Source organism: Falco biarmicus, chromosome 1 (assembly GCF_023638135.1).
Source record: "Falco biarmicus isolate bFalBia1 chromosome 1, bFalBia1.pri, whole genome shotgun sequence".
Lineage (NCBI taxonomy): Eukaryota > Metazoa > Chordata > Aves > Falconiformes > Falconidae > Falco > Falco biarmicus.
The window spans coordinates 8,447,660-8,475,105 of NC_079288.1; the positions used below are offsets into that span (position 1 = coordinate 8,447,660).

At 60.3% G+C, this 27,446-nt stretch overlaps 1 protein-coding gene across 13 annotated transcripts; it reads right to left on the bottom strand.

Moving 5' to 3' along the window:
- Positions 1-245: 245 nt before the first annotated feature.
- RNF157 (ring finger protein 157) lies at positions 246-25,614 on the bottom strand. 13 transcript variants are annotated; one of them, XM_056361376.1, is made up of 20 exons: positions 25,380-25,614; positions 19,691-19,809; positions 14,768-14,856; positions 14,073-14,219; positions 13,443-13,560; positions 13,262-13,328; positions 13,048-13,091; positions 12,592-12,639; positions 12,231-12,302; positions 11,508-11,667; positions 11,140-11,252; positions 10,547-10,785; positions 10,345-10,453; positions 10,020-10,131; positions 9,293-9,489; positions 9,082-9,147; positions 8,688-8,736; positions 7,080-7,190; positions 3,382-3,422; positions 246-2,908 (listed from the first exon to the last, which is right to left on the bottom strand). In XM_056361376.1, the coding sequence occupies exons 1-19, from the start codon at positions 25,465-25,467 to the stop codon at positions 3,382-3,384; spliced, it is 1,989 nt and encodes a 662-aa protein (XP_056217351.1). In that variant the 5' UTR covers positions 25,468-25,614; the 3' UTR covers positions 246-2,908. The 13 variants fall into 13 exon arrangements, 11 of the variants coding, with proteins under 11 accessions (XP_056217351.1, XP_056217366.1, XP_056217350.1 ...); XR_008825800.1 differs by having other exon boundaries at positions 2,801-2,908; positions 3,382-5,188; XR_008825799.1 differs by having other exon boundaries at positions 2,801-2,908; positions 3,382-5,215.
- Positions 25,615-27,446: the final 1,832 nt, after the last annotated feature.

A 27,446-nucleotide genomic window follows, 5' to 3' on the forward strand; every position in this document is an offset into this window, starting at 1 on the left:
TTTGCATTTGCACCTTCTCCATCCTGGAAGGGCTTGGAGGAGGCAGGATTTAGGATGGTTGGGTAATGCGAGTTGGAAGGGACCCTGGGAAGTGTTTTAGGGAGGTTTGAGGTAGCTGGGCTGGTTTTGGGGAGGTGCCTGGGTGATGGGTGGGTGGATGCTCCCAGCCAGAAAGGGTTTCCACCCGCCAGACCCCCAAGACCCTGACTGCCCTCACCTTGTAACCATGAAATAACTTGGGACACTTTATCGACATAAGATACCCTTTATTAAACATACTCTTAAAATCCAAAACATGCTCAAAGCAAAGTCATAAGCAGCAATCTGGTTTCCTTCCTTAAATCCCTGATGGGTGGATCGATGGAACAAAGGGCTGATGCCTTTCACCCCACACTGCCAGCACTGGCAGCTCCTGCCTGCCCCTTGTCCCTTCTGGGTGGCTGAGGATGACACCGGTGTCACCCACGCCCAGATCCCTGTGCCTCTCCTGTGCCACAGCAGAGGATGCTCATTTCTTTGCTCACACTCGGGCAGCAGCATGCTGCTTGGTCACAGCATCCTCCCAGCTCCTGACCATCACAGCTCCACAGTACCTCCGAGTGAGCATCAGGTGCCTGCACGCAGCTGCCCCAGCGTGCAGCTTGCCCTGTGAGCTTGCTTGGCAGCTCCTGCAGCCTTGGGGACAGATACACAGCTTGGAGCAGCCAGAAAACTCTCCCAGTCACTTCCCAGAACCCTCCTGAGCAAGGACCTGCCTGTTCTGGGCTGACCTGCCAGCAGCCACAAGGACTGTTGCAGCTCTACACCATGGTGCCTGGCCAAGCCCAGAGAGCTCTCGTTGTCCCCTCTGAAACCATGAGGAAGGTTGGGCTTTGGTAGACGAGCCATCCCTGGAGCACCAGCCTGGTTTTCCCTCCCCTGCCCATTCCAGAGGGTTAGGGAATAGCTGGCCTCCTGCAGCCCCCCTGGTTTTCTTAGCACAGCAAAATGGTGAATGCCTAAAGCTCTCCCTGCGTCCAGCATGGCGCTGCTGGCTCCTCAGGGCTGGGACACCCAAACCCACAAGTTGCCCCACCACGGCACTGGGCAACATGGCCCCATGGGGGGGACACAGCATGTCGCCAAACAGGGTGCAAGGCTCGTCCCTGCTGCTGCAGCCTTCCCTGCTGTTAGCAGCTCCCATCCCATGGGGTGGCAGTTTGGAGATGTCACCCCCCGGCCATGAAGCATCCAGCCCTGGGTTCCCAGGGAGGAGTTGGAGAGCTGTTGAGCTTACAGGAGACATGGTGGAGTGCCAGCTCAGGGGAGGGAGCAGCGGGGTGGCCGCTGCTGACCCCACCTCTGGCAGGACCCACACTGGGGCCACAGGGCAAGCAGCTACCGTGACCCCAGCTGTGAGCCAGGCAGAAAACGCACTCCCCAGCCCCAAAAAGGGCTTTATCCCCCTTTAGGAGCCAGGGCTGTCAGCACAGCCCATGCTCCACCATGGGGACAGGTGGTTGGGACCTGCTCCCCGCATGCACCCTGCAGCTGCTGCAGGACACTGTGATCACTGGATGAACATCTCTGTCCCAACATAGCTTGAAATGCAGTTTCCTCCTGCAAAGAGAAGGTGGCCTTTGCTATCCCATCTGTGTGACAAAACCAGGTGGGGAAAAGGGGGGGGGGGGGGGCTCAGCTTCCTACCCTAGGCTGGCCTAAACAGCTCCAGAACTTGCTAGATTGGGTTGCTGAGTCTAATGCTCCTGGAAGTGGCTTCTGACTGTCCCTGATGCTCTCTAAAGTGGAGCCTGGCCACTGCCAGTGCCACCATCAGGTCCCCAAGGCTGTGGTTGCATCCCTACCCCAACGGTGTACCTGTGTGCCTGTCCCCTGGAGCAAAACCCACTAACGCTGTCAGCCCAGTGCTGGCCAGAGGGATGGGGATGGAGGGGCGGGGAGTAGCTCCCACACCCGCATCCACCCCCTGCTACAAAGTGCAATGGAGAGGGCAAGACAGGTGGGACGGGGGAGTGACACTTTTGGCACTTGTTCCAGAGAGGGCACAGCCCCGAGCCCCAAGCTCACAGCGGGGCGGAAGACAGTGAGGTTAAATTAGCGATGCCCCAGAGGCTGGTGACCAGGGGGCCGGGGGGAGTACCAGATGCCCTACCCACCCCTGCCACCCTGCTCCGTCCCCTGGGGAAAAGCAGCCTCGCAGGCCAGGCTCAAGAGCCCACGTGCTGCCCAGGAGGAGCGTGGAGGGAGGGGGAGCTAGCAGGGCACCATCACCACCACGCATTAACGGGGACATCCCACGGCATGGCATGGGGACAGCCCATGGCATGGCAGGGGCACAAGCCAGCAAACCTGGGGGGGGCCGGCCCCCTGTGAAGGTCACTGGCTCATGCACCAAGGATGCCGATGCCAATGCTTGTCCTTTAACCCACACCCTCCTGCCATTGTCCCCCTCCAGCCACATCCCAAGACCCACTTTGTGGGGTGACCCCGTCCCACCTGCTCCACACGTTGGAAGAGAGGAGCCCTGGGGTGTGAGATGGCCAGGGGCAGGAAGGGACCCCAGGCCGTCCCCATCGGGGCTGGAGGATGGGAAGGTGCTGATGAGGGGCTCCAAAGTGACATGGCTCTCGGCTCCCCTCTGCGTAGCGGGGCCAGGGAGGAAAAGTCAAGGTTACCATCTTTTCTTTCAAAATTCAGTCCTGCTACAGCCAAGGGGTGGAGGTGGCAACGCCGACGGTGCCCGGACACCAGGGTCCCTCTGGGTGGGCAGTGGGGTGCACGCCCCTGCCAAGGCTGAGCCCTCACACGGGCAGGGTGGCCGCTGCCTGCTCCAGGTCTCGGGTGCCGGGGGGGCGGCGGGGCCAGGGCGCCTGCTGCAGCCGCACGTTGTTGTTGGCTGCCTCTGGGCCTGCGGGGAGAAAACGGGGGGTTAGGGGCTCCTGAAGCCTGCTGGCACGCTCAGCTCATCTTCCCGTGGGGGATGCAAGTTACTCTCCCCAACGAACACCCACCTCCCCAGCCCCACTTTGGGTTTTAGCTGCAGCAAGGGCTGGTGAGTGCCTGCACTTACCTCTCTGGGTCAGGGGAGCCCCTTCAACCCCTCATTTCTCGGGAATGCCAAGGTGCAAACGGGAAGCACACTGCACCATGGCCAGGTTTTAACAGCCCAAATGGAAGGGGGCTGCCTCTGCCCCCACCGTGCCCAGCGAGAGGGCACAGGTAGATGCATGTGGGGGCTGCAGGTTAGGCACCGAGGGATGTCACCCTGGCCAGGGCAGTCAGGGGACTACCAGCAATACCAGGGCGAGGGGTGCCAACCCAGTGCCAACCCCCCCCAAGGTGACGGGGCGCGAGGCGGGTCAGGCTCTGGAGGTCTCATACCTATTCCTCAATGTTAATGGGGCAGGAGTCCGGCACGGCGGCTGCGTGGCAGGAGAGACCAGAAGGCACATGGTGAAGGTGGGAGCGGAGGCGGCGCAGGGGCATGCACGCGAACGAACAAACGGGGTGACTCAAGGGGGCCGGGGGGGCTCGCCACCTGCAAACGGGTCTGGGACGAGGACAGGGAGCCACCGCTGGGCACTGGGCGAGGAGGCTGTCATGCGTGGTGCCCCCTGGGGTTTCGTGCCAAGGAGAACTAAGGGGTGAACATGCTTGTGGCACGGGGGAGCCGGGTCCCCACATGCCTCCTCTCCGGCTGCAGGCTCCCGGTTCAGGCAGCACCCTCCAGCTGGGGCAGGGTGACGGGCCCGTGGCTTGCGTCCCACCACCTAAGTGACCAGAGGCTACACGGTGCCCTTAGGAAGGGGGTGCACCCCCAAAGCAGGGCGGCTGCTCCCACCAGCGAGGTTAAGCCCTGTGCCCAGGGGTGGGGGCAGCTCCGAGCCGGGGGGCCGTGCAAGGGCACCCCAAGGCCAAGGGCAAACGCTGAGGCTTTCCCAGAAAGGGAACAACGAAAACCCGCTGCCTGCTGATTTATGGGAGGTGACAGCTGCCGTTTCAACTGGATTTCATGGTGAACTCAGGCTGGAGAGCGAGGCACGTTAAGCCTGCAGATCCCGGAGGGAATGGATAATTAAACAGGACCACACATACACACGCACACCAAAATCCCATTAAGAGGTTGATATTGCATAAGTCGCTGCTGTGCTCCGATGCAGAGACCCAGCTCAGCTCAGTGCACCCTTGGGAGCCTGCCGAGGAGCAGGGCTGGGGGCAGCAGGACACAGTCTGGCCCTGCAGCGGGGACTCGGCCCCCTGCCCACCCGCCTTGTCTCCCCTTGGGCTGTGGGAGAGGGCTCCCCAGCACCATTAGCAGCCGCCAGACCTGCCCTGTGCACGCTGGCTCCCAAAGAGCACTCCAGCGAGACCCCAGCAGCTCGCCTGGCCCAGCTCGGATCAGCTGTGGGTTTAAACCAGCAAAAACCCTTGGGGGATTTCAGGTCCTCTGCTGCTTCCAACGCAGCAGCTCCCCAACCCTCCCCACCTCATTGCCAGCCTTTTCGGCAGGTGCCTCCCCCCAGTTTCTCTTTCCAGCACTGCCTCTGCCACCCTGTCCCATGCAGAGGCTGCGGCCATGGCTGGAGGATGCTCTGAGCCCTGGGAACAGCCCCTGCAACACACCGCACACCCCGGGGCTCTGCAGGATCCACTCAAGGACACAGGTCTGTGGGATTTGTTTAAACCTTGTGTCCTAAAATCCCCGGGATGTGGCCTTTTGACTCCTCCCAAGGCTCTTTCCCACCAGACTGAAATCTGCAGAGAATTCACAACAGCTTGGAGGAACCACACTCAGGGCTTCATTCAATATGGAGAGGGCAAAACCCAACCCATAGGTTTAATCGTGCCCAGATCTCCCTGCAAGAGTAACTGGGGGAGGAATAACAACAATATCATCATCATCTCTGGTCAAGGTGATTTTTCTTTTAAGCTTTCAAGAAAACAGCACCTGGCCCCAAAGTAAAAGTCCACCTCGTTCTTGCCGGCCTTGTGGATGCTGTTACATCCAAACCTGCAAGAAACCTCTGCCCAAAAGGACGTTTTCAGTGCATGCAAACCAGCCCCGCGACTGCAATCCAGCACCACCAGTATTACATCGTGCCTCAAATTATCTCCATCGCAAAGCGGCTCAGTCCTGACAGCAGGTGGCTGCTGGGTGAATGCCCCCGGGGCGGGCGGAGCAGAGGGGCTGGGGAAGGAAGGAGCTGCCCTGAGTCTAAGGAACAAAACCAACATTGCAAAACACCGATTGCAACCAGGAAGCAACCAACCGGCCATTACAGCCCCGCCGGTGGCTGCTCCCCTCCGCCGCTCCAGCTCCCCCAAGCTCTTCCCAGGGCAATCCCCCTCCAACCCCATTCAGGCAGAGCTCTGTGTCCCTGGTGTTATTCCCTCTGGCACCTCTGCCATCCCTAGGGGACCACAGCCAGCCCCAAAGCCCCCATTCTGCACCTCCTCTGCCCCGGCACGAGCAGCAGCCCCCCACTTTTCCCAGCAAACGCTGAGGCCAGATTGCCCCTCTCATGCGGGCGGCAGCGCGGCTCCCTGCGGAGGGCTCCAAGCAGCACGGCCGCCGGACGCATGGACAAACGTGGTGGCCAAAGGATGGAGAGTGCATCCTTAGCTGGGCTCAGCCCAGGGGCCAGATTCTGCACCCCAGCCCAGGCAGGGGACAAGGCCATTGCACTCCTTCCAGCAGAGCAAGAATCTGACCCCGTGCCAGGGCTGTTTGGGCTGCAAAGCTCCCCCTTCCTCATCCTCCCCCATCACAACCACAGGGGACACGGTCAGGGATGGCTTTGGTTGGTGCCACAGCTGGGGGATGCTTTGCCAGGATCCCCAGAAAAGGCAGGGGTGCTGCTGGGACCCCCCCAGCCCCTTCCCCAGCCCCCCCAGGCTGGTGAGGCTCAGCCAGCTGCTGCTGGAGGGTGATGGAGGGGACACAGAGCATTTGTGGCAGGCGCCTGTTCCTCCCCAAGAGCCTCAGCCATGTTTCTCCAGCACAGAAACCACCAGAAACAGGCGAGGCAGCAGGAGTGGAAGCTTTCCTGGAGGGGAAGAGGGGAAGGAAGGATTTCCCCTCCCTCCAGTAGGTTTCACCCACCTTCTTGGCTCTCCAGCACCCGCTGCGGGTCTGGGACCTGCCACAAATTTAGCTGAAGGGGCAAGGCAGGGCAGAGTTGCTTTCAGCTTGTCCACAAATGTATTGATGGAGACCTAGACCTCAGAGGGCTTTGTCTTAGCTTTTTGCCCCATCTCCCCCACACACAGGCTGATGAAGAGGAGCCTGTGGTGCTGGGCAGGGTCCCCAGCCCACTGCCCCCTTGGCCTATCTGGGGACCCGGGGTCACCAATACATTTGTCACCTTTGGGCAACTCTGGGCGGGGAGGGGACACAAGCGTGGGTTGAGAAAACAGTGTTGGCACAGAGCGAACATGAACTTTCACACGGACAGAGGAGCCTGGGAGGGAGGAAGAAGGAAAAAAAAGGGATGGAGACAAGGTGGGAGGAAACAGAAGTGAAAGGTGGGTGGGAGAGAAGGCATGAAGAAATGGAAAAGAGGGGTGAACTCTGGGGCTCTGCAGAAGGACAACCTGACTTTACGTGCCCTGTCTCCCCAGGCCTTGGAGGAAGAGGAGGGGGAGGCAGGCAGCCCCTGCAGTAAGGCTGGACTGGCTGTGGATCACATCCCAACCCAAAATACTGCTGCTTCCACCACAAGTCTGGACCAGGTTACAGCCGTGCAAGCAACCACCTTCACAGGTAGGGCTGGTGTCCCCAGGGTGCCAGCAGCCCCTGGCCAAGGGACAACGCATCCCAGAAAAGCAAGTCTGCAAGCCCCTGGGGACATCCCAATGGGGACAGGTCACCCTGACCTATGGCTGCTGGGTGGCGACATGCCTGGTGCTCAGCCCCATGCCAGGACGGGTGGTGGGGTGCAGTGAGGACAGTGGGGATGGTGGTGGTGGGGATGGCAGGGATGGGAGAGGAGGGATGGATGCAAAGGGCTGGCATGATGCAGGGAAGAGTGGAACTGTCCCCCCCACCCCAAGTTCATGTTCAGCAGACGGCCACTCACCAGGTAAGCAGGCCTCAGAGCACAGTTTATTGTCCAGCGCTTTCACGTGTGCGATGCCCAAGTCATTGTTATTGTCACACCTCAGACCGAGGAAAGCGCCTGTCCTCGGGCCTGGAAGGGAGTTAAGGCAGTTAACGCTGCGGCTCAGCGCTGGGGCTTGCCGTTGCCTTTTTAGTGGTGGGGTGTGGGATTTCTGGGTCTTTTCCTCTCCCCTCCCCACTCTCTTTCAAAAAAAAAAAAAAATGGATAAAAATGATGCATCTAGACAGGAGTGGGTGAAGAGCGGACAATAACGCCTGGGCACAGTCCGAGCTGCTCCTTTCCTTGCACCAGCCGCATCCAAGGGCAGCGCAACAGCCACGATGCGGCGATGGGCACCACGCGTGAACCTGCCCGGGGTTCAACCAAACCTTCCCCCTGGCACAGCCGAGCGGTCCCGGGTCGGTAGAGCCGGGCCACGGTGGCACCCGTTACTTCCCACCGGAGCCTCTCCGGCACCATCAGCGCGTGCATGAGAGCCGCGGGGATGCCAGGAGGAGGCAGCAACTGGATGCGTGGGGCAAGAGAAGCCGTAGCCAAGCTTTGCAGGGGGAATGGAGGCTTTCGGGGCTGAGGGAGGTAACTGCTTCTTAGCATCACCTGTACGAGAGATCAGCACCCAGGTTCTTACCTGCATCCATCAGATGCAGGCGACTAAACCTCAGGAGGGATGTTCCCAAATAAGCCAGTAGCCCTGCTGATAATGGGCACAGGACCGTGTCCTAAAGAGAAAGGCCATCCTGCTCCTGGAATTGTTGGAATGCCCATGGATGTCCACCACAAGCCCCAGCTGCTCCTCAGTTGTCCTGTTTGAGTCTCCCCATCAGCAAGAGCCTCCCCGCAGGGCAGCGGTCACGTTCTGGGGATGGGTGTTCCTGCCTTCCAGTTTGGCCGAGTGTCCGGGTTGGATGGGGGAACAGTTTTGGCATATTTTTGCTAACCAGAGACTTGCAGACATGAGAGGGGGCACACTGGGGGCCTCCCTACTGCCCAAATGTACAGGGGTGACCACGTCTTTCCTTGGCTATCTGAGCACAAGGGAGGAGGCGAGAGGAACCCTCAATGTGCGTGTGTTGGCTTGCAAAAGCACACTGAGGACAGGCTAAAAAGAAATGAGGAAAGCATCCCAAAGGGAACAGTTTTGCAGCCCCTTCCTATGGGAACCAGCCCAGACAGGGGTCCTTAAGGGGGAGACTTCCAGAGATGTGAGGAAAGACCTTTTTGGCAAGGGGGAAAACACAGAGAAGCCTCTTTCCCACTTGGCCCATCAGAAACACCATCAGTTCCTGCACGCCAGCCGTCCCCTGCTCCGCGTCCTGCACTGCGCTCACCGGGGTCCCTGTGGCCAGCTGACTTCCCCCACCCACCGGTGTTCAACCCCCCCGTGGGTGGCTCTGCTGTGACAGATGCTTTCCCAGCCCCAGTGCCCACGGAGTCACCCAGAGCTCTCCCCGACACGGCAGCTGGCAGGCAGGGGAGCTGGGGGCAGCACAGCACCTGCCACTCGCTTGGCTGCCCACCGGTGACAGTGAACTGAAAGTAAGGGGACAACAACCGGGGGCCTTTTACCGTCTTCCTGCGTGGGAGAGGCGTCCTCGTCCTCCAGCACGTCATTGCCCTGCAGCACAGGCAAGAGGCAGCCAGCGTTAGCAGCCCTACAGCGTCCCAGCACCACGCCGGGGGCTGTCCCTGGGTCCCTTTGGGGGAACGTCCCTGGCCCCGGGGGTTCCCATGGACCAGGAAGATGATCCTGGACAGGGGACAGCCCCACTGCCCCATCCATCCCCAGGGCAGCCTCACAGGGACATGGGGGCAGCCCCTTCCCCAGCCCAGCCGTGGGGGAATGTGGTGCCAGCCGTGCAGCTTCCCCCTCCATGGGCACCCAGAGCTGGGCACGGCCGGGGTCCCCGCGCTGTGCTGGGTGGCACCACGGCTCCCAGCCCCACCGGGCAGTTACAGTTACCTCGGCATCGCGCTCCTCCGCCGAGATGCTGACGAAGTTCATATCTGGTGACTCCACAGGCGTCGACTGCAGGAAGACAGTGAGAGAGATGGAAGGGGAAAAAAATAAAAAATAAAGTCTGGTGCCAGTGGGCTTGGAGAAGTTACATCCCATGGGGAAGTTCTTGAACCTGGGGGCAACGGCCACCCATCAACAGCCCCCCAGCCCCTACCTCTCCGTCGGAGGCTGTGGCGCTGGCGGCCGCAGGTGAGGGGAGCATGTCCCCCTCCTCCTCCTCCTCCTCCTCCGTGCCAGGAGCAACATAGGAGCCGGACATGGAGGACACTGTGTCGGTGCTGAGCTGGGAGTGCTGGCTCTGGGAGGAGGCCATGGACATGACGGACTGAGCCAGGCTGCTGCTGACGGGCTCTGGGGGAGAGCAGGGGCTGAGCGGGGCTGCTGGATCCCCCCAGCCCACCAGTGCGAGTCACGGCACAGCACCAGCTAATTGAAAAGGGGGCTAACGGGGAGGAGCGGGGTGCAGAGCCGAGGACTTGCTGCATGCCATGGAGGTGTGATGGGTGAAAAGCTGCCAGCAGCGGGTCCCTGGGGCTCACAGCCCCCGTCTGTGGGTCTATGGAGCGACAAAGCAGGGGCAATCGGTCCCCCCATCTCCAGGTCTATGGGGTGATGAAGCAGAGGTGATTGGTGCCCCCGTGCCCCCACCTCTGGGTCTGTGGGGTGATGAAGCAGGGACAATCAGTGCCCTCATGCCCCCCATCTTCAGGTCTATGGGTGATGACGCAGAAGTGACACCCTGGGGCTTCGTGCAGCGTCTATGGCAGGGTAGGAAGAGGGCCATGCAAGCCCACCCTGCATCCCCCCGCAGCGGAACAGACCCAAGACTACAATGCTGCTCTCCTGCCTTGCCAACACTGGTGAGTCCCACTGTGCCGTACCTTCTGGGGACGAGATGGTGGAGGACAGGGGTGTCCCAGTGCACGAGGACTGGTCGATGGCTCCCGACGATGACAGGGTGAGATTTTCGCTGTCTGGTGTCGCACCACATTCCTGGAAGAAGAAGAGCCCATGGGGAGGTGAGGATGGGGAATATTTGGCAGGGGTGGATCAGCCTCTCCCGGGCATCCTTAGGGATGGAGGAAGACCCAGGAGGGGCAAACCCCAGCCAGCCCTGCTGGTCCCAAGTCTCCCCTGAACATGCCACCCCCACCCCAGTGCCTCGGCTCAGCACCAGCGTGTTTTGGTGTTCCGGAGAGTGCTCACCTCCTCGCGCCGGGCAGGGGATCTCCTCCTGGAGACCCTCAGCTCTGACTCGGTACATGACTTCTCATCCTCCTCCTCGGGCAGGATGGAGGAGTTCTGCGAGATGGACCTGCCCGGAGGGGGCACAGCAGAGGACTTCATCCCTGTCCACAGCCCCCAGAACCCCAGAGCCCCCGGACGCTGTGCTCACCCCAGTACTCACTTGGAGAGGCTCTTCTTCAGCTTGAGCCCTGGAGGACCACAGTCAGGGAGACGCTCTAGGGGTGAGAGGGCCCGCAGGGGGGGCAGGGGGCCATCGCTGCCGTAGGAGGGCAGGGTCCCCGTGCCCGGGGAGTCCCCCAGTGCTCGCAGTGGCAGGGCGGCTGGCGAGGGAGTCAGTGGCCCATTGAGGGCCTCCAGCAGTGACACCACCTCGTAGCCCGGGGGGATGTTCTCCGAGGACTGGGGAGAGGGGGAAGATGGGGTGAGGGTCCTCCCCAGGCCATATCCCTGCCTCCCTCCCTGACTCCCGCTGGGATCAGGATGCCCCGAGAAGCTAAAAGGTACAGAACAGACAAACTCCCTGCGCAAATGAAAGCCCCAAACCTGTGGTCTTTCCACCCAACCAAAAGCCCTTTCCCTGCAATATCAACCTTGCATTTTTTCTAAGATCAATTTGCATTAAATAAATTAACCTTGGCTGCAGGAAACACGTGCACCCCCAAACCTCCCACCTCAGCAGGGTGAAGGGGGTCAGGGATCCCACAGCTGCTGGGGTGGGGGTCGGGGGGGGTACAGGCTCAGCCAGGCACTGACCGAGTGCTCCTCGGAGTCAGAGGTCTGCGAGGCGATGATGGGGTTGAAGCTGGTAGGTGAGAGGGGACCCAGCTTTTTCCTCATGGCTCGGATTTGAAGCAAAGCTCGGAAAGCTATGACAGCAGGGATAGAGGGTGGGGTGAAAACCAGGTGCTGAAAGGAGACACACACCCCCACGCACCCCTGCAAAATGCCACCCCATTTCCTAGGAGGGGCATCCCTGCACTGCACAGCATCGCTGCATGTGGGGCTGGAGGGACACCGGGACCCAAGGACGGGAGATGCCAGCCCATTCCCAGAGATGCCAGCCCACTCCCAGAGATGCCATCCACCCCATCCCAGCTGCCAGCTGCCCCCCCAGCCCTTACGCAGCCTGCAGATGGGGCAGTTGTTGGCCTGGTAGCGCAGGGTGTCAGCGCAGGTGTTGCAGAGGCAGAGGTGGCGGCAGGGCAGGATGAGGGTGTCACGGACGTCTGAGAGGCAGACGACACACTCGGCGCTGTTATCGCTCACCTCGTCCTCGGCCACCTGCCCCATGGGAGAGATGGGAACCGCTTGACCCTGGGGTCCCCAGCCCATGTAGCACGAGGGTGAATGCCCTAAAATGCTGGCTGGGTGCCCCAAGAGCTCGCTGTGGGGTCCTGCCTCTGTCCCTGGGCTGTCTGCTCTTGAAATACAACCCTGGGACCTTATCCCTCCCCTCCTGAAGGCTGGGAAATGGGGCCAGAGGTATCAGGCACCCCACGGAGGGATGTAACCTCCACCCCAACTTTTATACCTACAGCACAGAGCATGAGGCACATCCCATGCTTTGAGCTGCACAGTGCCCTCCTAAGCCATCCCTAAGATCCAGCCATCAGTTCCCCCATAAGGGACCACAAAGCATGGGGCTAAAAAAAAAAAAAAAAAAGCTCAATCCTTCAGCTTTCTGCCTCCAGCAGCTTCAATGCCAGCGCAAAGTGTCCCCAAACACCCGCACACCCCAGGCAGCTCCGTGCCATGCTGCAAACTCTCGCCCTGAGCATGTTTTAGTGGCCAGACCCGTGCTAGGGGAAGGGAAGAGGGAAGACCGGCGGGATGCAGGTGCGTACCTTGGAGTCCTGTGTGTTGTACTTGTTCTCGATGCCATAGATCTCCTGCAGGAGGTAACTCACACCATCCACCTGCAACCCCAGGGGGAAGGGGTGAGGAGCAGAGACATGCCCACCGCAGCCCCCACGGCTCCTGGCCCCCTCCTTGGGCCAGCCCTCCTCACCCCAACACCTGCAGTTTCTCTTTGCATTGATGTACTTGACATTGCACTCGAGAAGCTCCCTGGGAGGCAGGAGCAGGGCAGGGGCACACTGATGCCCGCACTGGGGTTTGCTGCTCCCCAGAAGCCCCTCGTCACCTTTTCCAGAAGCATGTGCAGGGCAGTAGCTGCCACCACCCTGGGGACACCCAAACACTCACCACTTGCTTCTGCTTGAGGGGCTTCACGCAGAAGGTGCCGTCGCTGTGCTGGAGGGGAGGAGAGCACACAGGTGGGCACCGGGGCCGAGCACCCCAGGGACCCCGGTGCTGCAGCACCCACCCGCCCCATAGCTGTTGCCACTCCCTCCTTGCTCCCATCCAGCCCATTCTGCTGCAATTCTGGCTTTTCCTGACACCCCAGTACCAGGCAGCTGTGGGCTGTCATGCACGTTGCAAGGCTGGAGACTTGTGGGAGGAAGGAAGAAGATGGAGTTGAGACCAAATGCCTCAAAAATGGGCGCTTAAAATTAGGGGATGGTCCCAGAATTTCAGGAGCAGCCCCAAAAGAGCCCCAGCCCAGCAGCACCAGCCCAAGCCCCGCAGGGTTTCTCCAGGTTCTCATACCCGGTGGGCATGGGGCTAGCAGGGGCAGGACGGCCCCATCTTGGCACTTACCTTCTCAAAGGTGGCCAGCAGCACGTGGCAGTGCCCAGTGTGCTCTGCAAGACACAAAGGGATGGGCTCAGGGGACACGCAGGGCTCAGGGGATGGGGCAGAGCCGCAGGTGACAGCGAGGAAAAGCAGGAGGCTCTGCCCAGTTGGTGCAAGGGTGGGCATCACAATGCCAGCAACTGGGAAATCTCAACCCAGCAAGGAACCCACTCCTCACCCTCTCCTTCATCCACCACCGCGTGCACCACCATGGGGTACACCTCCCGGTCCAGGTCAAAGCCCAGCTGGAGAGAAACAGGAGGAGAGGCTTGGTGAGATGGAGCAGTGACGAAGACTTCATCCCACATCCATAACCATACCCAACCCCACAGCTGATGCCACAAGCTGGTGGGACCCACCTCCTCCTCGCTCCACTCAGAGGGGTCAACAGTGTGGGAGGGCACGCAGAACTGCTGGCACACCCCTCGCTTGTAGTGCACCGTCTCCGACTGCAGGCTGTTGTCCCTGGGAATGTAGCTGTCCCGTGGGGAGAGGACAGAGTCAGGGACATGTGGGTGTCCCCGTGCTCCTCCTGGTCCCTTGGCTCATGGGGATGCCAGGAAGATGGAAGAGATAAGGTGTCACTCCTGTCCCCTGCTCCTGGATGCCTTCTTGGGGCTGAGGTGAGAAGTCCTAAAAAGGGCTAAAATAATCCACAAGGCTAAAAATAACCCCAGGGCAGCCAACGCGGGACAGGAGGGGACAGGGACAACTCCACAGCCAACCTGGTGGGGACCAGCAGGAGCAAGGATTTCTCCTGGTCTCAGCCCTGACCTGGAGGTAAAAAGGGAGCAGGATGGGATGGGGAAGGAGTGGTGGGGGCTGGCAGGGACCTGGCGGAGGTGAGGAGCACCCTCCATCCTCAGCACCATCAGCAGCTGCCTTGTGCCCTGAGGAGGGGAGATGCTCCAGCGAGGAGAAGGCTCCGTGTCCATCAGCAGAGCCCCACACCCTAGCTGGGGGGGACACAGCAGGCTGAGGCTCCTCACCTTGCCACCCCATTGTGAAACTCTTCAGTCGCCTGGTAGTAGATAGTTATGGCCACACGGGCGTCCGTGTCGAAGGTGAACTCCACGTTGTAGTGCACCTTGGCTTTACTGACTTCTTCCCCCGGGGTCTTCACCTCCTCTGAGCACCTGGGGAGTACAGAGGGCCCGGGAGGCAGGCACCCCTCAGGGATGGCTCGGGGTGCTCCAAGACTGATTCCTTGCCATGAGGCTGCCCTCGGCACCGATGGCCCCAAAAGGGGCTGCCCCCCTCCATCAGGGGAAACCGAGGCACGCCAGGAGGGCCCAGCATGGCCAAGGTCAAGCCTGCAGACTGGGAAGCGCTGCAGGCAGATTTCAGCTGTAATCCCAAATCTCCCAGCCTGGCTGCAATCCCCAGCCTCCCCCCAACAAAGCCTTTGCAAGGCGGGGGAGGAAGAAAAAGCAAAGCACTTCAAAGGTAGCACTAAGCTCCTTTAATCCCGCAGCACAGCCAGTGCCCGTGTGCGGAAAGCTCGCCGTGCCAGGAGGGGAAGGGGCACATGTGTACAGCAATGGCTTGTCCCCTGCATCCGCCTGCGCCACGATGAGAGCATCCCCGTGCTCAGCATCCCCTGGGAGCATCCAGCCAGACCCTTCCCTCCCCAGGGCTCATGTTCATGTGGTGCCCGGCCCCATCTTCCCCCTGCAGGGCTCACTTGACAAGGCGCAGGGTGTCCTTGCGGATGTTGATTAAGCTCCTGAGGGTCTTCACGGGTTCCTGAGGAGGTGGAGCAGCATAAGGGAACTAGGACAAGAGAGACACCGGTGAAGGCAGACACACGTGGCAGGACTACAGTGGCCACGGACCTTAGCCCCAGACTCCCCAGTGACCCAGCCCCGACCCATCACCCTGTATACAGGGACCCAGGGTGGCCTGCGTATCCCGATGGGTGCTGAGCACTCACAGCTCCCACTGGCACCTGGGTACCAGGCAGCATGATGGCACGGCCTTCCCTCCGCGAAGAGCAAGCCCAGACTTTGCAGGTGACAGCTTCACCGGGGTGGAGGCACACACATAGAGGGGTTGTTCCTCGACCCTTCAGCTGGAGGGCGAGGGGGACACGGGGCACGGGGCAGGCAGGCAGCTGCTGATGTATTTTTAGGCTGCTGATGCAGCGCAGAGCTGCTGGATGAGGCTGGTCAGGGGGAGGACGAAGCTCCCTCTCTGCCTGCAGCCAAGGAACAGGCACAAGTGTCCTTGTCTTCTCCCTGGGATGGATTCCCAAAGCAAGGAGCCAACAGGGCAGCCAGCAGCACTACAAGGGAAAGGTGTCACACCATCCTCCAAGGTGACCTTGTCCTTCCCGGTCCTCCCTGTCTACCTGCACAGAGGCTACAGGACTTGCTGGGGAGAGGGGACATGGTGGCAGCCAGTGGACACCCTCCCCTTGGCACTGCAGCCACCCAAAGGGAGCTGGGGTGTTGGGGAAGGGACGCCAGACCCACCGCCCCACTGTCTCCCAGGCAGGCTGAGCCGCAGGGAGGGATCAGCCTCCCCGGGGGGACAACGCAAGCACACGTGGGAGTGACAGAGGCTTACACGGGGATTAACACCCGGCTTGTTGGTGAGCTGTCACCGTGTGCCAGGGGACAGCCGGAGCATGAGGTGCCATCGGGGATGGCAGACGCTCACAAGAGCCTAAGGGCTCCATTGCTGCCTTGGGAGAGGGAAGAGCTAACCAAGCCTGGGTCCCTCGTGCGCCCCGCCCCCCCCAGCCCAGTGGTGGGAGGTCAGGGACAGCCAGGCACCCCCTGCACCCCAATACTGAGGGGACAAGACTAAACTGCACGTGGCCCTGGGGACCCCCACAGAGAGCCAAGTGCCCATTTGCCATGTCCCTGGCGCCCTCACATGGGAAAGCCATTGCCAACCCTCCCCGTCCCCAAAGCCATTGCCAACCCTCCCCGTCCCCAAAGCCATTGCCAACCTTCCCCGTCCCCAAAGCCATTGCCAACCTTCCCCGTCCCCAAAGCCATTGCCAACCCTCCCCGTCCCCAAAGCCATTGCCAACCCTCCCCCTCCCCAAAGCCATTGCCAACCTTCCCCGTCCCCAAAGCCATTGCCAACCTTCCCCGTCCCCAAAGCCATTGCCAACCTTCCCCGTCCCCAAAGCCATTGCCAACCCTCCCCGTCCCCAAAGCCATTGCCAACCCTCCCCGTCCCCAAAGCCATTGCCAACCCTCCCCCTCCCCAAAGCCATTGCCAACCCTCCCCCTCCCCAAAGCCATTGCCAACCCTCCCCCTCCCCAAAGCCATTGCCAACCCTCCCCGTCCCCAAAGCCATTGCCAACCCTCCCCGTCCCCAAAGCCATTGCCAACCCTCCCCGGACCCAAAGCCTGTAGAGCAGGATGGATGGGGCTGGGGGACCCATGCTGGGCTCAGAGTGATGGGATGGGACAGGCTGCTCACAGGATCAGGCAGCGCAGGCACAGACCTGCCCCATCCCTCCTCCACCATCCCAGCATCACCTCCTGTGTCCCACCACCCCACGTCTCTGGTCCCACTGGTGGCATAGAAAGGCTAAAGCCTGGGCTGGCCCCAGTGTGGCTGATGGCACCAGAATCTTTGAAGATGAGCCCAGAGCACCCTGGAACTGCTGCCCCCTCGCTTCCCTCTGGGAGGGGAAAAGGGTGGCTGAGTCATTAATCTGGTGTTAATGTGCTTTTTAACGAGTCACTAAGTGTGCACCTGCAGAATCACCCCTTGCAGCTGGAAGGGAGCAAGTCAGAAAAGGCATGTCACAACGCACTGTGCCCTGTCACGATACATCCTCTGCTGTTCAAATTAATGAAGTAATCCAATCTTGCTCATTTGCACCTTAGACAGCTGAGCCATACCCAAACCATCCCGCAGTTAGTGGCAGAGCTCGCCCTGGCAGGGAGAGCACCCGTGGGTGCAAGCCCCCTCCCGCCGCAGCACCCAGGGGTGGGTGACAGAGGAGGAAAGGGGCAGCCAGGTCCCCTGGGTGCAGCCCTGCAGGGGCTGGGCAGGATGGGGAAGTGCCGCAGGCAAATTTCATGCTGCAGAAACCACTTTGCCATCACAGTTGGGCCTTTTCACACCCACGTGCAGGCTCTTTTTTTTTTTTTTTTGGAGGGGTTGGGTTGGGTGTTTTTTTTTTTAAACGAAATTTTGCAACTTGGATTTGCACAGCATAAAGGGGCTGTTTAAAGGACTTTGCACATCTCCTCGATGTAAACCAAGATGAAAAACAACAGGGAAAAAAACCCCTCACTGCAACCGTTACTCATCTAAGAACATTGCCCATGTGCCTACAGCAACATTTGGTCCAGGCTGGCTTCTGTTAGAGTGAAAAAAAAACCCAAAAAGCACCCTCAAAAATCTTTCACGGGGTTTTTCTAGAAGCAGACCCAGGTGGGTTTGTATGGGCAGGGAAACCCAGGGGCACATTTCAACAGTCCCCAGCTTCCCCTGTGCTCTCCACAAGCAGCTTCTCTGCTCCTCAGCCCCTGCAGGGGTGTTGCAGCACAGCAGCAGCTACTTAAACCTGTAACACCCTTCCCAGCCCCTTGGGAACCTGTTCCGAGCTGGAAAATCCAGATTATCACGTATCTGTGGAGGGGAAAGTCTGCACAGCCTCTGGGTGCTCTGCACATCCCCACGGCAGCAGCGCTGTTAGTAGCTCAGACAAGGTGCTCAGCTCAGAGAGGACCTGGCCCACAACTTTTCCAAGACCTCCTGGTCTTTGATACTCAAGGATCCCAAAATAAATCCCCCACCAAAAAGCACTGGCCAGCTCTGATCTTTCCAGCCCAGCCAGGGCTCTCACAGCAGGCCAGAAGATGAAGGCATCACAGCCAAGAAGCATCAGGACAGGTCTTGAAGGCAGCATCAGAGATGCCCAAACGGTGCCTAGATACAGGCTCAGACCAGAAACAACACAGGTCCTCCCCGACCCCTCCCTGAGCCCCCAAAACTGGCCTGACCCAAGAGCCCAGCCCCAAAACACCCCTGATCCCCAGGGAGACAGGACCTCAGCCACCGCTCTGCAGCCCAGGGCCGTCAGTAATTAAGCCGAAGCAATGCAATTTAGTTTGCAACGCTATATTAATTCTCTCTGCTGTTTCCAAGCTGTTCCTTTACCTTCCCCGCTGCTTCTGCTGTCAGGGCATTTGACTTGGGAACTGCTCACTGGGCAGTTTAGAGGCTTTTACTGTAATCAAGAGGATTTCTCAGCGCTCACTGACAACCCGAGTGCTGACTTTACATTTTCTGGGGAAGCACAGAGGATGGAGAGAAAGGCGCTGGCTTCGCCCACCCAGCACTCACAGGTTCTGGGGGGTGCTCCTGCCCTTGGCTCTCTTGGGATCCCTGTTCTGGCACAGCCCAGGGCTGGGTGCTTCCCCACTGAAGGACCGTACGATGCTGCCAAAACGCTGCCAAAGCTGATTTGAAGGAGGAAACACAAACCAGGACAGCAGCAGCCTTACCAGCACAACACAGAGCAGGCAGCGGTTTAGAGCCGGGCCACTAGCACCAAGCAAGTTAATCTTGACACAGTAAAAAAAGCTTTGGTGCCTTTTAATTTCTCACTTTGATTTTTTATTTTTTTTTAATGCGTGACCCCCGCACTGCTCTAGCTGCCACTGGCAAGCTGCCCCGCTGAGATGCACCCACAGGAGCAGAGGACGTTACCCCCATGGCTGAAACCCCGCTGTGCGGACGGCTCCACTCTTACGTCCTCCCTTTCCAAAGGCAGTGAACAGAAAAAACACCTCCAGGACCACAGGGTCCCAGGACCTCCCCTGTAGCCGTGTTTCCTCGTGCCCTGGGACCAGCTGGAGCCACAGCACCCAGCACCACAAAACCCATCAGTGCTGCCCACAGCCTCCCCCAGCCCCTTTTAATTTTTTTCTCCCCTTTTTTGCTAGAGTTTGGGGAACACTTTCACCTGCTCCTGTTCAAGCTACTCTACCCCACACCACTGGCACGTCCCCCACCACATGCTCCCTTGTGGGCTGGGAGATGGCTCCTGGCTGAGCTGGGAAAGGCAGCGAGAGGGAAGGACTTGTGCTAAATCAGCCCATTACCCCTCGCCACCTTCTTTACCAGCTCATGTTTTTAAGCTGGTGGGTTTGTGCACCCAAGCAGCCTTTGCAGGTCAGAAAACACAAGCAGGTCCGCTGACCCACCACAGGGGTTCTGCAGAGAGCTGCACCCAAAGGCAGATGTCACACAATCGGCATTCAGTCACCATCAGGGCCACATCAGTCCATTCCCAACCACCTGCAAACCTGTTCACCCCTTGCAACCCAAGCTTGGCAGCGAGGCGAGAGACACAGCAGTAACGTGGCATTGCTGTGGAGCGCACGGATGCGGGCGGACAGGCTGAGACCCGGGTCAGTCCCTAGCAGAGCGAGTAGCCAGCCCTTGTATTAGACATCAGAGAATCCACTCGGGCTACCCCAGGCATGCTTGGCTGGCTCTGCCCCAGGGGGGTGACAGCCAGCAGCCTTACACCATGCACCCCCATGACACACAGAGTCACTAGCATGGGAAGAAGGGGCATGGCTGGGCCCCAGCGATCCCCCCAGCCCCAATCCCCCCGGTGCCCACCACCACAGGCCGGTTCCCCAGGAAGTTGAGGTCGCTGTTCTCGCCGAAGAGGTAACCCTCGGGGTGTGTGGAGTCAAACTTCTCGCCGCCCATGATGAAGTGGTTGGCAAAGTAGCTCCCTGGAAAGAAAACGGAGACCACCTGAGTGTGAGGGGGGGGGGGGGGGCGAGGCCGGGGCTTCAATCAGGTGATGGAGCGACATGAAGCCACTGAACTGGTGGCTCAGAGGTGGCTTCGCTCCCAGGGACACCTTGCTGGGAGCCTTTTGGGTTGAGCTGACACTGCCGGCCCCCAGGCAGGCAGAGGAGGAAGGGGAGCTTGTCCTGCCCTCCCCTCTCCCTGCCCACATCCCCCTGCTGCCAGCAATCCCTGCCCGGCCATCAGAGCTGGGATGGGGAGAGGCTGGGGGCAGGGGTCCAGCCCCACAGCAACGCCCAGCACGGGGGCTGCTCCATCCCATGGGATTTAATGGGTGCAGATTCATACCCCAGGACGTCGGCTGCATCCCCCCGGAGCGCGGCGCCTGCTCCCCTTTCCCTGCCTGGAAAATCCCTGCGAGCCCCAGCCTGGCCTGAGCCTCCCAAGGTCACCCCGACCTTCAGCCATCCCCGCGCTGGCAGGGGCGGCCGAATCCAGGTCTGCGAGCGGGAAGGGGAGATGGCTCCCGGGAGGGCAGAGCAGCCCTAATCCTCTGCATAAACACCAGCAAAATTCCCGAGGAGGCAGGGGAGGCAGCGGCCGCAGCCTGTCCTGCCCGAGCACTGCAAGCCAGGATGGCTCCCACATCTTCACGGACGCTGCCGGGAACGGGGGGCTCAGGCCAGGCACGGAGCCCTCAAAACAGGCAGGGCTGCTGTCACCCAAAGCCCGGTGCTGCAGACCCCCTGGGCCATCTGAGGCCAGACACCTTCCCAGGTTTGCTGCAGCCACCACCAGAAAGGTGGGCAAAGCACACCTGAACTGAGTTGTGTCAGTTCTTAGCCTGCAGCCTTCCCCAGGAAGGGCTCACCTGCAGGAGGGAGGATTCTGAGGGGCTGTAGACCCTCCAGGAGGTCAGCAACCCCTCTGCAAAGCGCTGCACGTTGCCCTGGTGAATGCCAGACAACAACCAGCATCCCTTCTTCCCTCACAGGGTGAAGCACAGAGCCAAAACACCAGCGTGTCCTGTCCCCTGAGCTGGAAGCAGCCCCCAGGTCAGGCAGTTCTTCACAAGAAGAGATTTTTTATTTTTTTTTCCTTCCAGCCTGGCCAGGAGCTGACTGGTGCCAGCTCCTTGTCTGTAAGATCGGGGCTGTGGCTGCCTGGGGAAAGCACGCCATGGCACAGGATCCAGCCTGGGCAGGACGGTTGGGACTTCTTGCGTTGGGAAAAGGAATGGAAATGGGGAGGTGAAGAGGGATGGGGCAGCAGAGTGGGGCAAGCAGAAGCACCGGGGGTCAGGAGAGGCAACAGATGTAGGACAGACACAGCCCCCTGCATCCCACCAGCCACAGGGACAGGGTCTGGCTTACAAAAACCCAAGAGCACAGAGCCACCTACACCCCCCCGCCCCTGGGACACCCCAAAACTAAACCTTTGGGGTCTGCAGATAAAGGAGTTCAAGCCTGGGCTGTTGGCTTTGCTTGTGCAGACTGAAGTCAGAGCTTGCAGTCGGTTTCCAGCAGATGCAACGACTGCCCAGGGGTGGATCAGGCCTTAATACTGCATTTAAAAACTAAAACTGAGCCCAAACCCAAAGGGTAGGAGGAGACAGGACCTAACGCCGGGGCGGGAGGGATGAGAGGGGCCATACAGCTTCACTCAAAGGCCCTGTGGCACAGGGATGCCCGGATGCAGGGCGCCCGTTAGCAAACGTCAACCATCAATTATTGATGCCTGCTGCTTTCTGGTCCCATTTTCCATGTACATAATTTATAGGCAGCTCCCCAGGGAAGGATGCAGCCACGTGAAAAATAAACCCAAGAGCAAAGAATCTTCAGAGCTGCCTGCAATGGCACGGCCGGGGAGAACAGGGTCATCCAGAGCTTTTCCTGGCACTGACCTGGGGCAAGAGCTGGAGATGGGGAGGGGTGAAAATAATAATAAAAAATATTTTTAAAACCTGCAGAAAAGCTACCCCAGCACTGGAGAAAAGCTGGAAAATGGAGCTCAGGCTCTCTGTGATGGCCCCAGGCATGGTTTGGTGGATGCTGGGGGCTCCCATAGGATGGGCAGAGCAGGTGAGGACCACGCTGGCATCACCCAACACTTTCTGCCAGGGGTTGGGAGCACCCCTGGGCGCTGCAGGCTCCCCAGCACACCCCGTAAGTGGCCCAGGGGCTTCACCTCCCCCTTTGCAGCAGACAGCAGGGCCCTGTGCTCCCTCCCAGGGAAAGTCCTCTAAACACTTTGCCATTAAATGAGAGCCTGGAGTGATGGTGGGAAAAGCCCAGGGCATCGGCAGAAGCCTGCCAGCCCCACTGGGTGCCGGTGACCCCATGGGCACAGCTGGGTGACAGAGGAGGGAAGAACCTTTCCAGCCACAGCCACCTTATTATCAGCTGATTATAAATCCTTAACCAACGCCTACTCCCAGGGAAGGAAAGCCCGTCAAGGACAGTCACATTGCAGAGGGAAAGCCAGGTTTTAATGAGATCTTAAACTTCAGAGGCCTGGCGAGTGTGCAGGAAGGGCTGAACAGAGCAGCTGCTAGAAAGAAGGAATAAACCAAAACTGCATGATGTTCCTGGCAAACAAAGTGTGTCCTGCATGCCTGCCGACACCACCATGTGGGACATATCTGGCACCAGCCAGTGCCGTAAGGCTGTCAGCCCTTTGTCTCCGTGAGTGCCAGGGATGCCACCTTGCCCAGATGTCCCAGACAGGTGAGGACCCCACAGGCGCAGACTTGGCTGTGCCCATGGCTCTGGCACACATGGGCACACATCCTGCGTCGTCCCCCAAGCCATCGCTGCCCTGCTGGGGTCTGGCTTGGCTCTGGCAACGCAGCCTCTGGCTCCTGAGTGTCAGAGCCTGGATGTTTCGGCAGGGTCACAGCCCTGCTCTCCAAAAGGGTTAAAATAGAAAAGCTCATTTTCAGCCCATCTGCACACTCCCAGCAAGGGAAGCGCAGGGTTTTGCACAGCCTGCAGTCACCCCAGCCAGGTGGCCATGGCATGGTGCTGGCACAAGGACACCCCGTGGCAGCACGTGCCAGCACGGGGTGCTGTGATGGGCACAGCACCATCTGGGTGATGCCCTGGCCAGTTAAAAGGCACTGGGTGCTTCTGCCCCGGGGCGTCCCATCACCGCCTGGTGAGCTGGCATGCTGCAGCTTATTTAATTCAGCACTCTAAAGCAGGCAGCCAGAGCCAGCAGCAGCCGGAGGCAAAGCCAAACCCTGACCACAGCACTGCTGCGTCAGCCATCACCCACCACAGCCCCCCAGAGCCCCCAGACCGCTCCCTGTGCCATGGCAGTGGCACCACCCCGGGGCTGGGCCCCCAGATCTGGGGGTGTCACTGCCTGGGTAACCCCTTCGCTCCTGTTCCCAGCCAAGGTCCCACTTACTGTCCCCCCTCCCTTGGAGCTCGATGCTGGCCTTGGCCAGGGTCAGGGCCTGAAAGCCGAGGACTTGCCCCGGTAGCCATCCCACTAGCCAGGCAGCGGGCTCCACACACAGCCCCTGCCTGCTCCCCCTCCCATCGCCTTTGCTGACGTGACATTAGAGCCACTGAAGTAAATCTCAGCCTTTGCCTTAAAATACTGGTTTAACTAATGCCATTTGCACCCTGCCTGGAGGGGACGGGACCCCCAGGATGGGAAGGGGAGATGCTTGATGGGGACTAGATGTGGCTGCCCTGTTCCCACGGGTGGCACTGGCCATCCCCAGTGAGCCTGCAACCAAACAGCCAAAGCCATGTCTCACAGAGGGAAATGCCCTGGCGTCCTGTGAGACCCCCCCCCCCCGGCCCCATCTGGGCCACGTTTCCAAAGCCAGTGGCTGTTTCCAGGGAGCATCTGAGGCGAGAGATGCGCTGCCGCCACAGAGGAATCAGCTCCGCTGCCTGGCACATCTTCCCTCACGGCTGCTGGCAGCGCTGAAGGCAAATCCCCTCACAGATTAAAAGCAAACCAGCCATAATCTCCTGCGGCCACCAGCCCACCCCTCATTCCAGCGCAGATGGCCATGGCACCTGGGCACCTCCTGCCCTGCTCCCCGAGGACCCCAGGCAGCACCAGGACTGTCCCCACCAGCTCTGCCCAGGCCCATCCGTAGGGCCCAGCTGAGCACACTTGGGAGCCCCAGTTTCTCCCTGAAAGCCAGAGTTAAGCATCAGCCAGGTGTTCTCTGCCAGCTGAGATGAGTTTGGAAGTGCTCAGCTGGGTGCACTTGCTCCCCCTGAGCAGGGCACGGTACAGGCTCCTTCATGCCCGGGTATCTCAAGAGCCCCTAACTAAGGTGTTCCAAGCCAAAATCCCTTGATGCACAGAGCCACAGCCCCTGCAAGGAGCAAACCCACGATGGGTTGGTCCAGCTTCACCTGGCATCAAGGTGACAGAGGCCTTGAAACCATGAAAAAGGGGGAGCAGGGGGAGCCCTCAGAAGGGCAGGCTGCCGCCTCGGGCCCGCAGCGCCCCAGTTAACCCGCACTACCGCAGATGTGCTGGCCAACCGTACAACCCAGTTTAGATTAAAATTTAAAAAGAAAAGCTAAGCACAGCTTTTCAAGACAAGAGTAGGGGTTTGTGTTGGCTGTAATTCTTCCTAAGGAGGTCTTTATTTGTAATTAGCAAGTAATTTGTCACAGCACTAACGATCCAAGCGTTTACCTTATCCTATTAACTACCAAAATAGTTACCTATTAATAATATTCAGTGCCACAAGGATCCTGTGGCAATCCCTACATGCACACACCGTGCTCCAGGGCATCATCCACCGATATCAGTATTTCTGCAGCTCTGAAGCACTACCCACCCAAGGAGCAGACTCCATCCCCTCTCCCCACCGCGACCCCTGCATGCCCCCCCCGGACACCCGCTCAGAGCGGTCCTTTGCAGGGAAAAGCGAGACAAGGAGGGGAGGGCCGGATTTTCCAAGGTCACGCACAAGGTTTGAGACAGAGCCGGCCTTGGGAGCGGGAGAGACATGACCGCCAAGCCTCCAAGCGAGGAGCCGGGGAAGGAGAAGTCTCCCCACGGCAGGGACTAGGGTGCTTCTATGGGGCAGAGCCCTGGCAAAGGGGCCCCCCCTCCGACCCTTCCCACCCCAGCCTCCATCAACCCTCCTGGGAACATAAATCCAGGCTTTTCCCCAGCAGCCAGCACCAGCTGTAAAAAGAGCTCCAGCTTTCCCACCCGAACGCCACGGGCCACGCATACAAATAATAATAATATCATTAAAGTCGCATCAACTCAGCCAAGTTTGGAGCCGGGTTTGGCTGGCAAAGGGGTACCCGGAGAGGGGGCACCCCGCGGGTGGGTCCAGGGGTGCCCCCTCCTTGCCGCGCCCCACAGAGCCAAGGTGCTCAGCACCAGCCCTGTATTTTTAGGGTGCCCCCCCCCAGCTGCATGCAGTCAGGGTTTGCTTTGGGGTGCGCAGGGGCATTCCCGACCGCAGCAAGGTCGTTCCCGGTGCCTGCCTTGCTCGCTCCCCCCCCCCCACCGCCCAGCAGCGGCACCGGGACGCGGGACCCCCCCGGGGGCTCACCGGATTTCGGGGGGTATCTGTAGACGGAATTAGCGGGGATATCCACTTCCTCCACCCCTGCGTTTTGCCGGCTGGTCAGAGCCCCCATGGCCGGGCCGGGGGGGCTCAGCGGGCGGGATGCGGCGGGGCGCCCTCCCGCCCGGGACCGGCACCGGGGCTGGCGGCGGCGGCCCCCGCCCGCAGCATCCTGCGCTCTGCGCCGCGCCCGGCACCGCCTCCGCGCTAGCGCCGGGGCTGCGCCAATGCGGGGCCGGGCCGCGCCGGGCGGGGCTTGCCCTGCCCCGCCCCGCCCCGCCCCGGCTCGGGGGACAAGGACCCTGCTCCCGTGCTCCCCCGCCGCCGGTGGCACACGCGAGCCCCCAGTGCCGCCAGTTGCTCCAGTACCGCTCGCTGGTGCCCCCTGCACCATTCACCTGCCCCACCCCACACACCCCCCAGTCGAAAACTCCAGTGACCCGCCCCCCCCCCCCCCCCAGCATCACCCTCCTCCCACCCTCACCCCTGGGTGAGACTGAGCGGCAGCCCCGAGACCCCCAGGGGCTGCCTGCCCCCCCCGGGCTGGCTCAGAGCACGGCCCCTCTGGCCCTGTGCCCCCCAGCCGCCCGGGAGAAGGCCAAGCCCCCCCGTTTTTCCCAGCAGCTCGCCTGGCTCAGGGGGAAGGAGACAGAGCAGGGGCTGGCACGGGGGCTGAGCCGCTCCCGCAGCACCCCAGGGCTGCATAGTGCTGGAGAGGGGGGTCAGATTAAAGCCCCCCCAGTACACACCTCCATCTCCTCCATCCTGCCTTCCCAGCTCCGCTCCGCACCAGGAGCAGCTGCGTTTGCCGGGCGCTGCCTCTGGAGGCAGGGAGCTGCCTGTCTGCTCCAGCGCGCCCCAACACTCCCCCAACCAGCTTCCCCCAGTTCCCTCAGTGTTAAGCTACTGGGAAGCATGGGCCACCTTCGCATTTCCCCCTTGGAGATAAAGGTGAAGGATGGACCCTTCGACCGCTCACTTAAAAACATGGGTAATTAATTAGTCCTGCAGCGCAAGTTAGTGGAGCATCACATGATTTTGATTTGAGTTGATAACACGAGTGCTATAAATATCAAACGGGAGATGTGCAGGGAGGTGGATCAGCTGCCCCAATGTCTTCGGCTACTCAGCGGTGACGTGCCAAGGCCATCCCCGGGGGTCCCCCCCTCACACCTCCCCGCAGAGGGACACAGCTTCTCCCTCCCTGACGGCTTCCTACTTGCACAGTCCCAACAGCGGCTGAGAAAAGCCAAACCGAAGAGCAGCCACCACCGAGGCAAGCCCAGGGGCAGCTCTGTACCCCATCTGTCAGCCTGCCACTGTCACACCGGGACCCCCAACCCCAGCAGTGACACCGTGTCGGTGCCACTGGATGTCACACCCGGGCTGGGTGCTAAGGGGAGCATCGGCCAAAGAGGAGCCGAGGGCGACATCAGTGCCGGGAGCCTGCTCCAGCTCCTGGTGCTGGCACCCAGCTGGGAGCCCCGAGACCCCAGGGGCTGATCCCTGCTCACCCCAGTGCATGTTGTGGGGACCCTGTTCTGCGCATGGATTGTTTAAAAATCCAGTGCAGCCCAGAACTGCTGAATGCTGGTGCGGCCCCGCTCCCCTGCCTTGCTCCAGCCAGCAACAACAGGGAGAAACACGAGCCTAGGAGAGGGAGCCAGCACGTTTCATTACCGGCACACAACAGACTGCAGGGTTTTAGTGCAGATAATAATTCAAAGTTATCCCCGTGCAGATCCATAACCCAGCAGTCATTACACGCAGAGCTGCTGTGTGCATGCACGGCTTGTGGGTTTTTTTTTTTCAGTGATTACTGCAGCAGAGGATTTTGTAGGACAGTGCCGCAGTGGAGTGCGGGAGCGCTGGCAGGAGCTGGGTGACGATACGGCTTCGAGGGCAGGTTCCCTCCCAAGCCTGCCTGGCTGCATACATGCTGCGCCCCAGCGCACGTAAAGCCAGGGCAAACCCCAGTGGGGCTGACCCAGCAGGGCCACGGGGAGGGGGAATCCAGTGCACAGAGAAAAAGCAACGTTTAAGTCCAAAATG

Coding starts and splice junctions, on each gene's coding strand:
- RNF157 (XM_056361439.1), bottom strand. CDS start 25,467: ATGGGGGCTCTGACCAGCCGGCAAAACGCAGGGGTGGAGGAAGTGGAT. Junction 13,561..14,072: donor TTTCACAATGGGGTGGCAAG/GTGAGGAGCCTC, acceptor CCCACGGGACAG/CTACATTCCCAGGGACAACA. Junction 7,191..8,687: donor CTCTCCCACGCAGGAAGACG/GTAAAAGGCCCC, acceptor ACTCCCTTCCAG/GCCCGAGGACAGGCGCTTTC.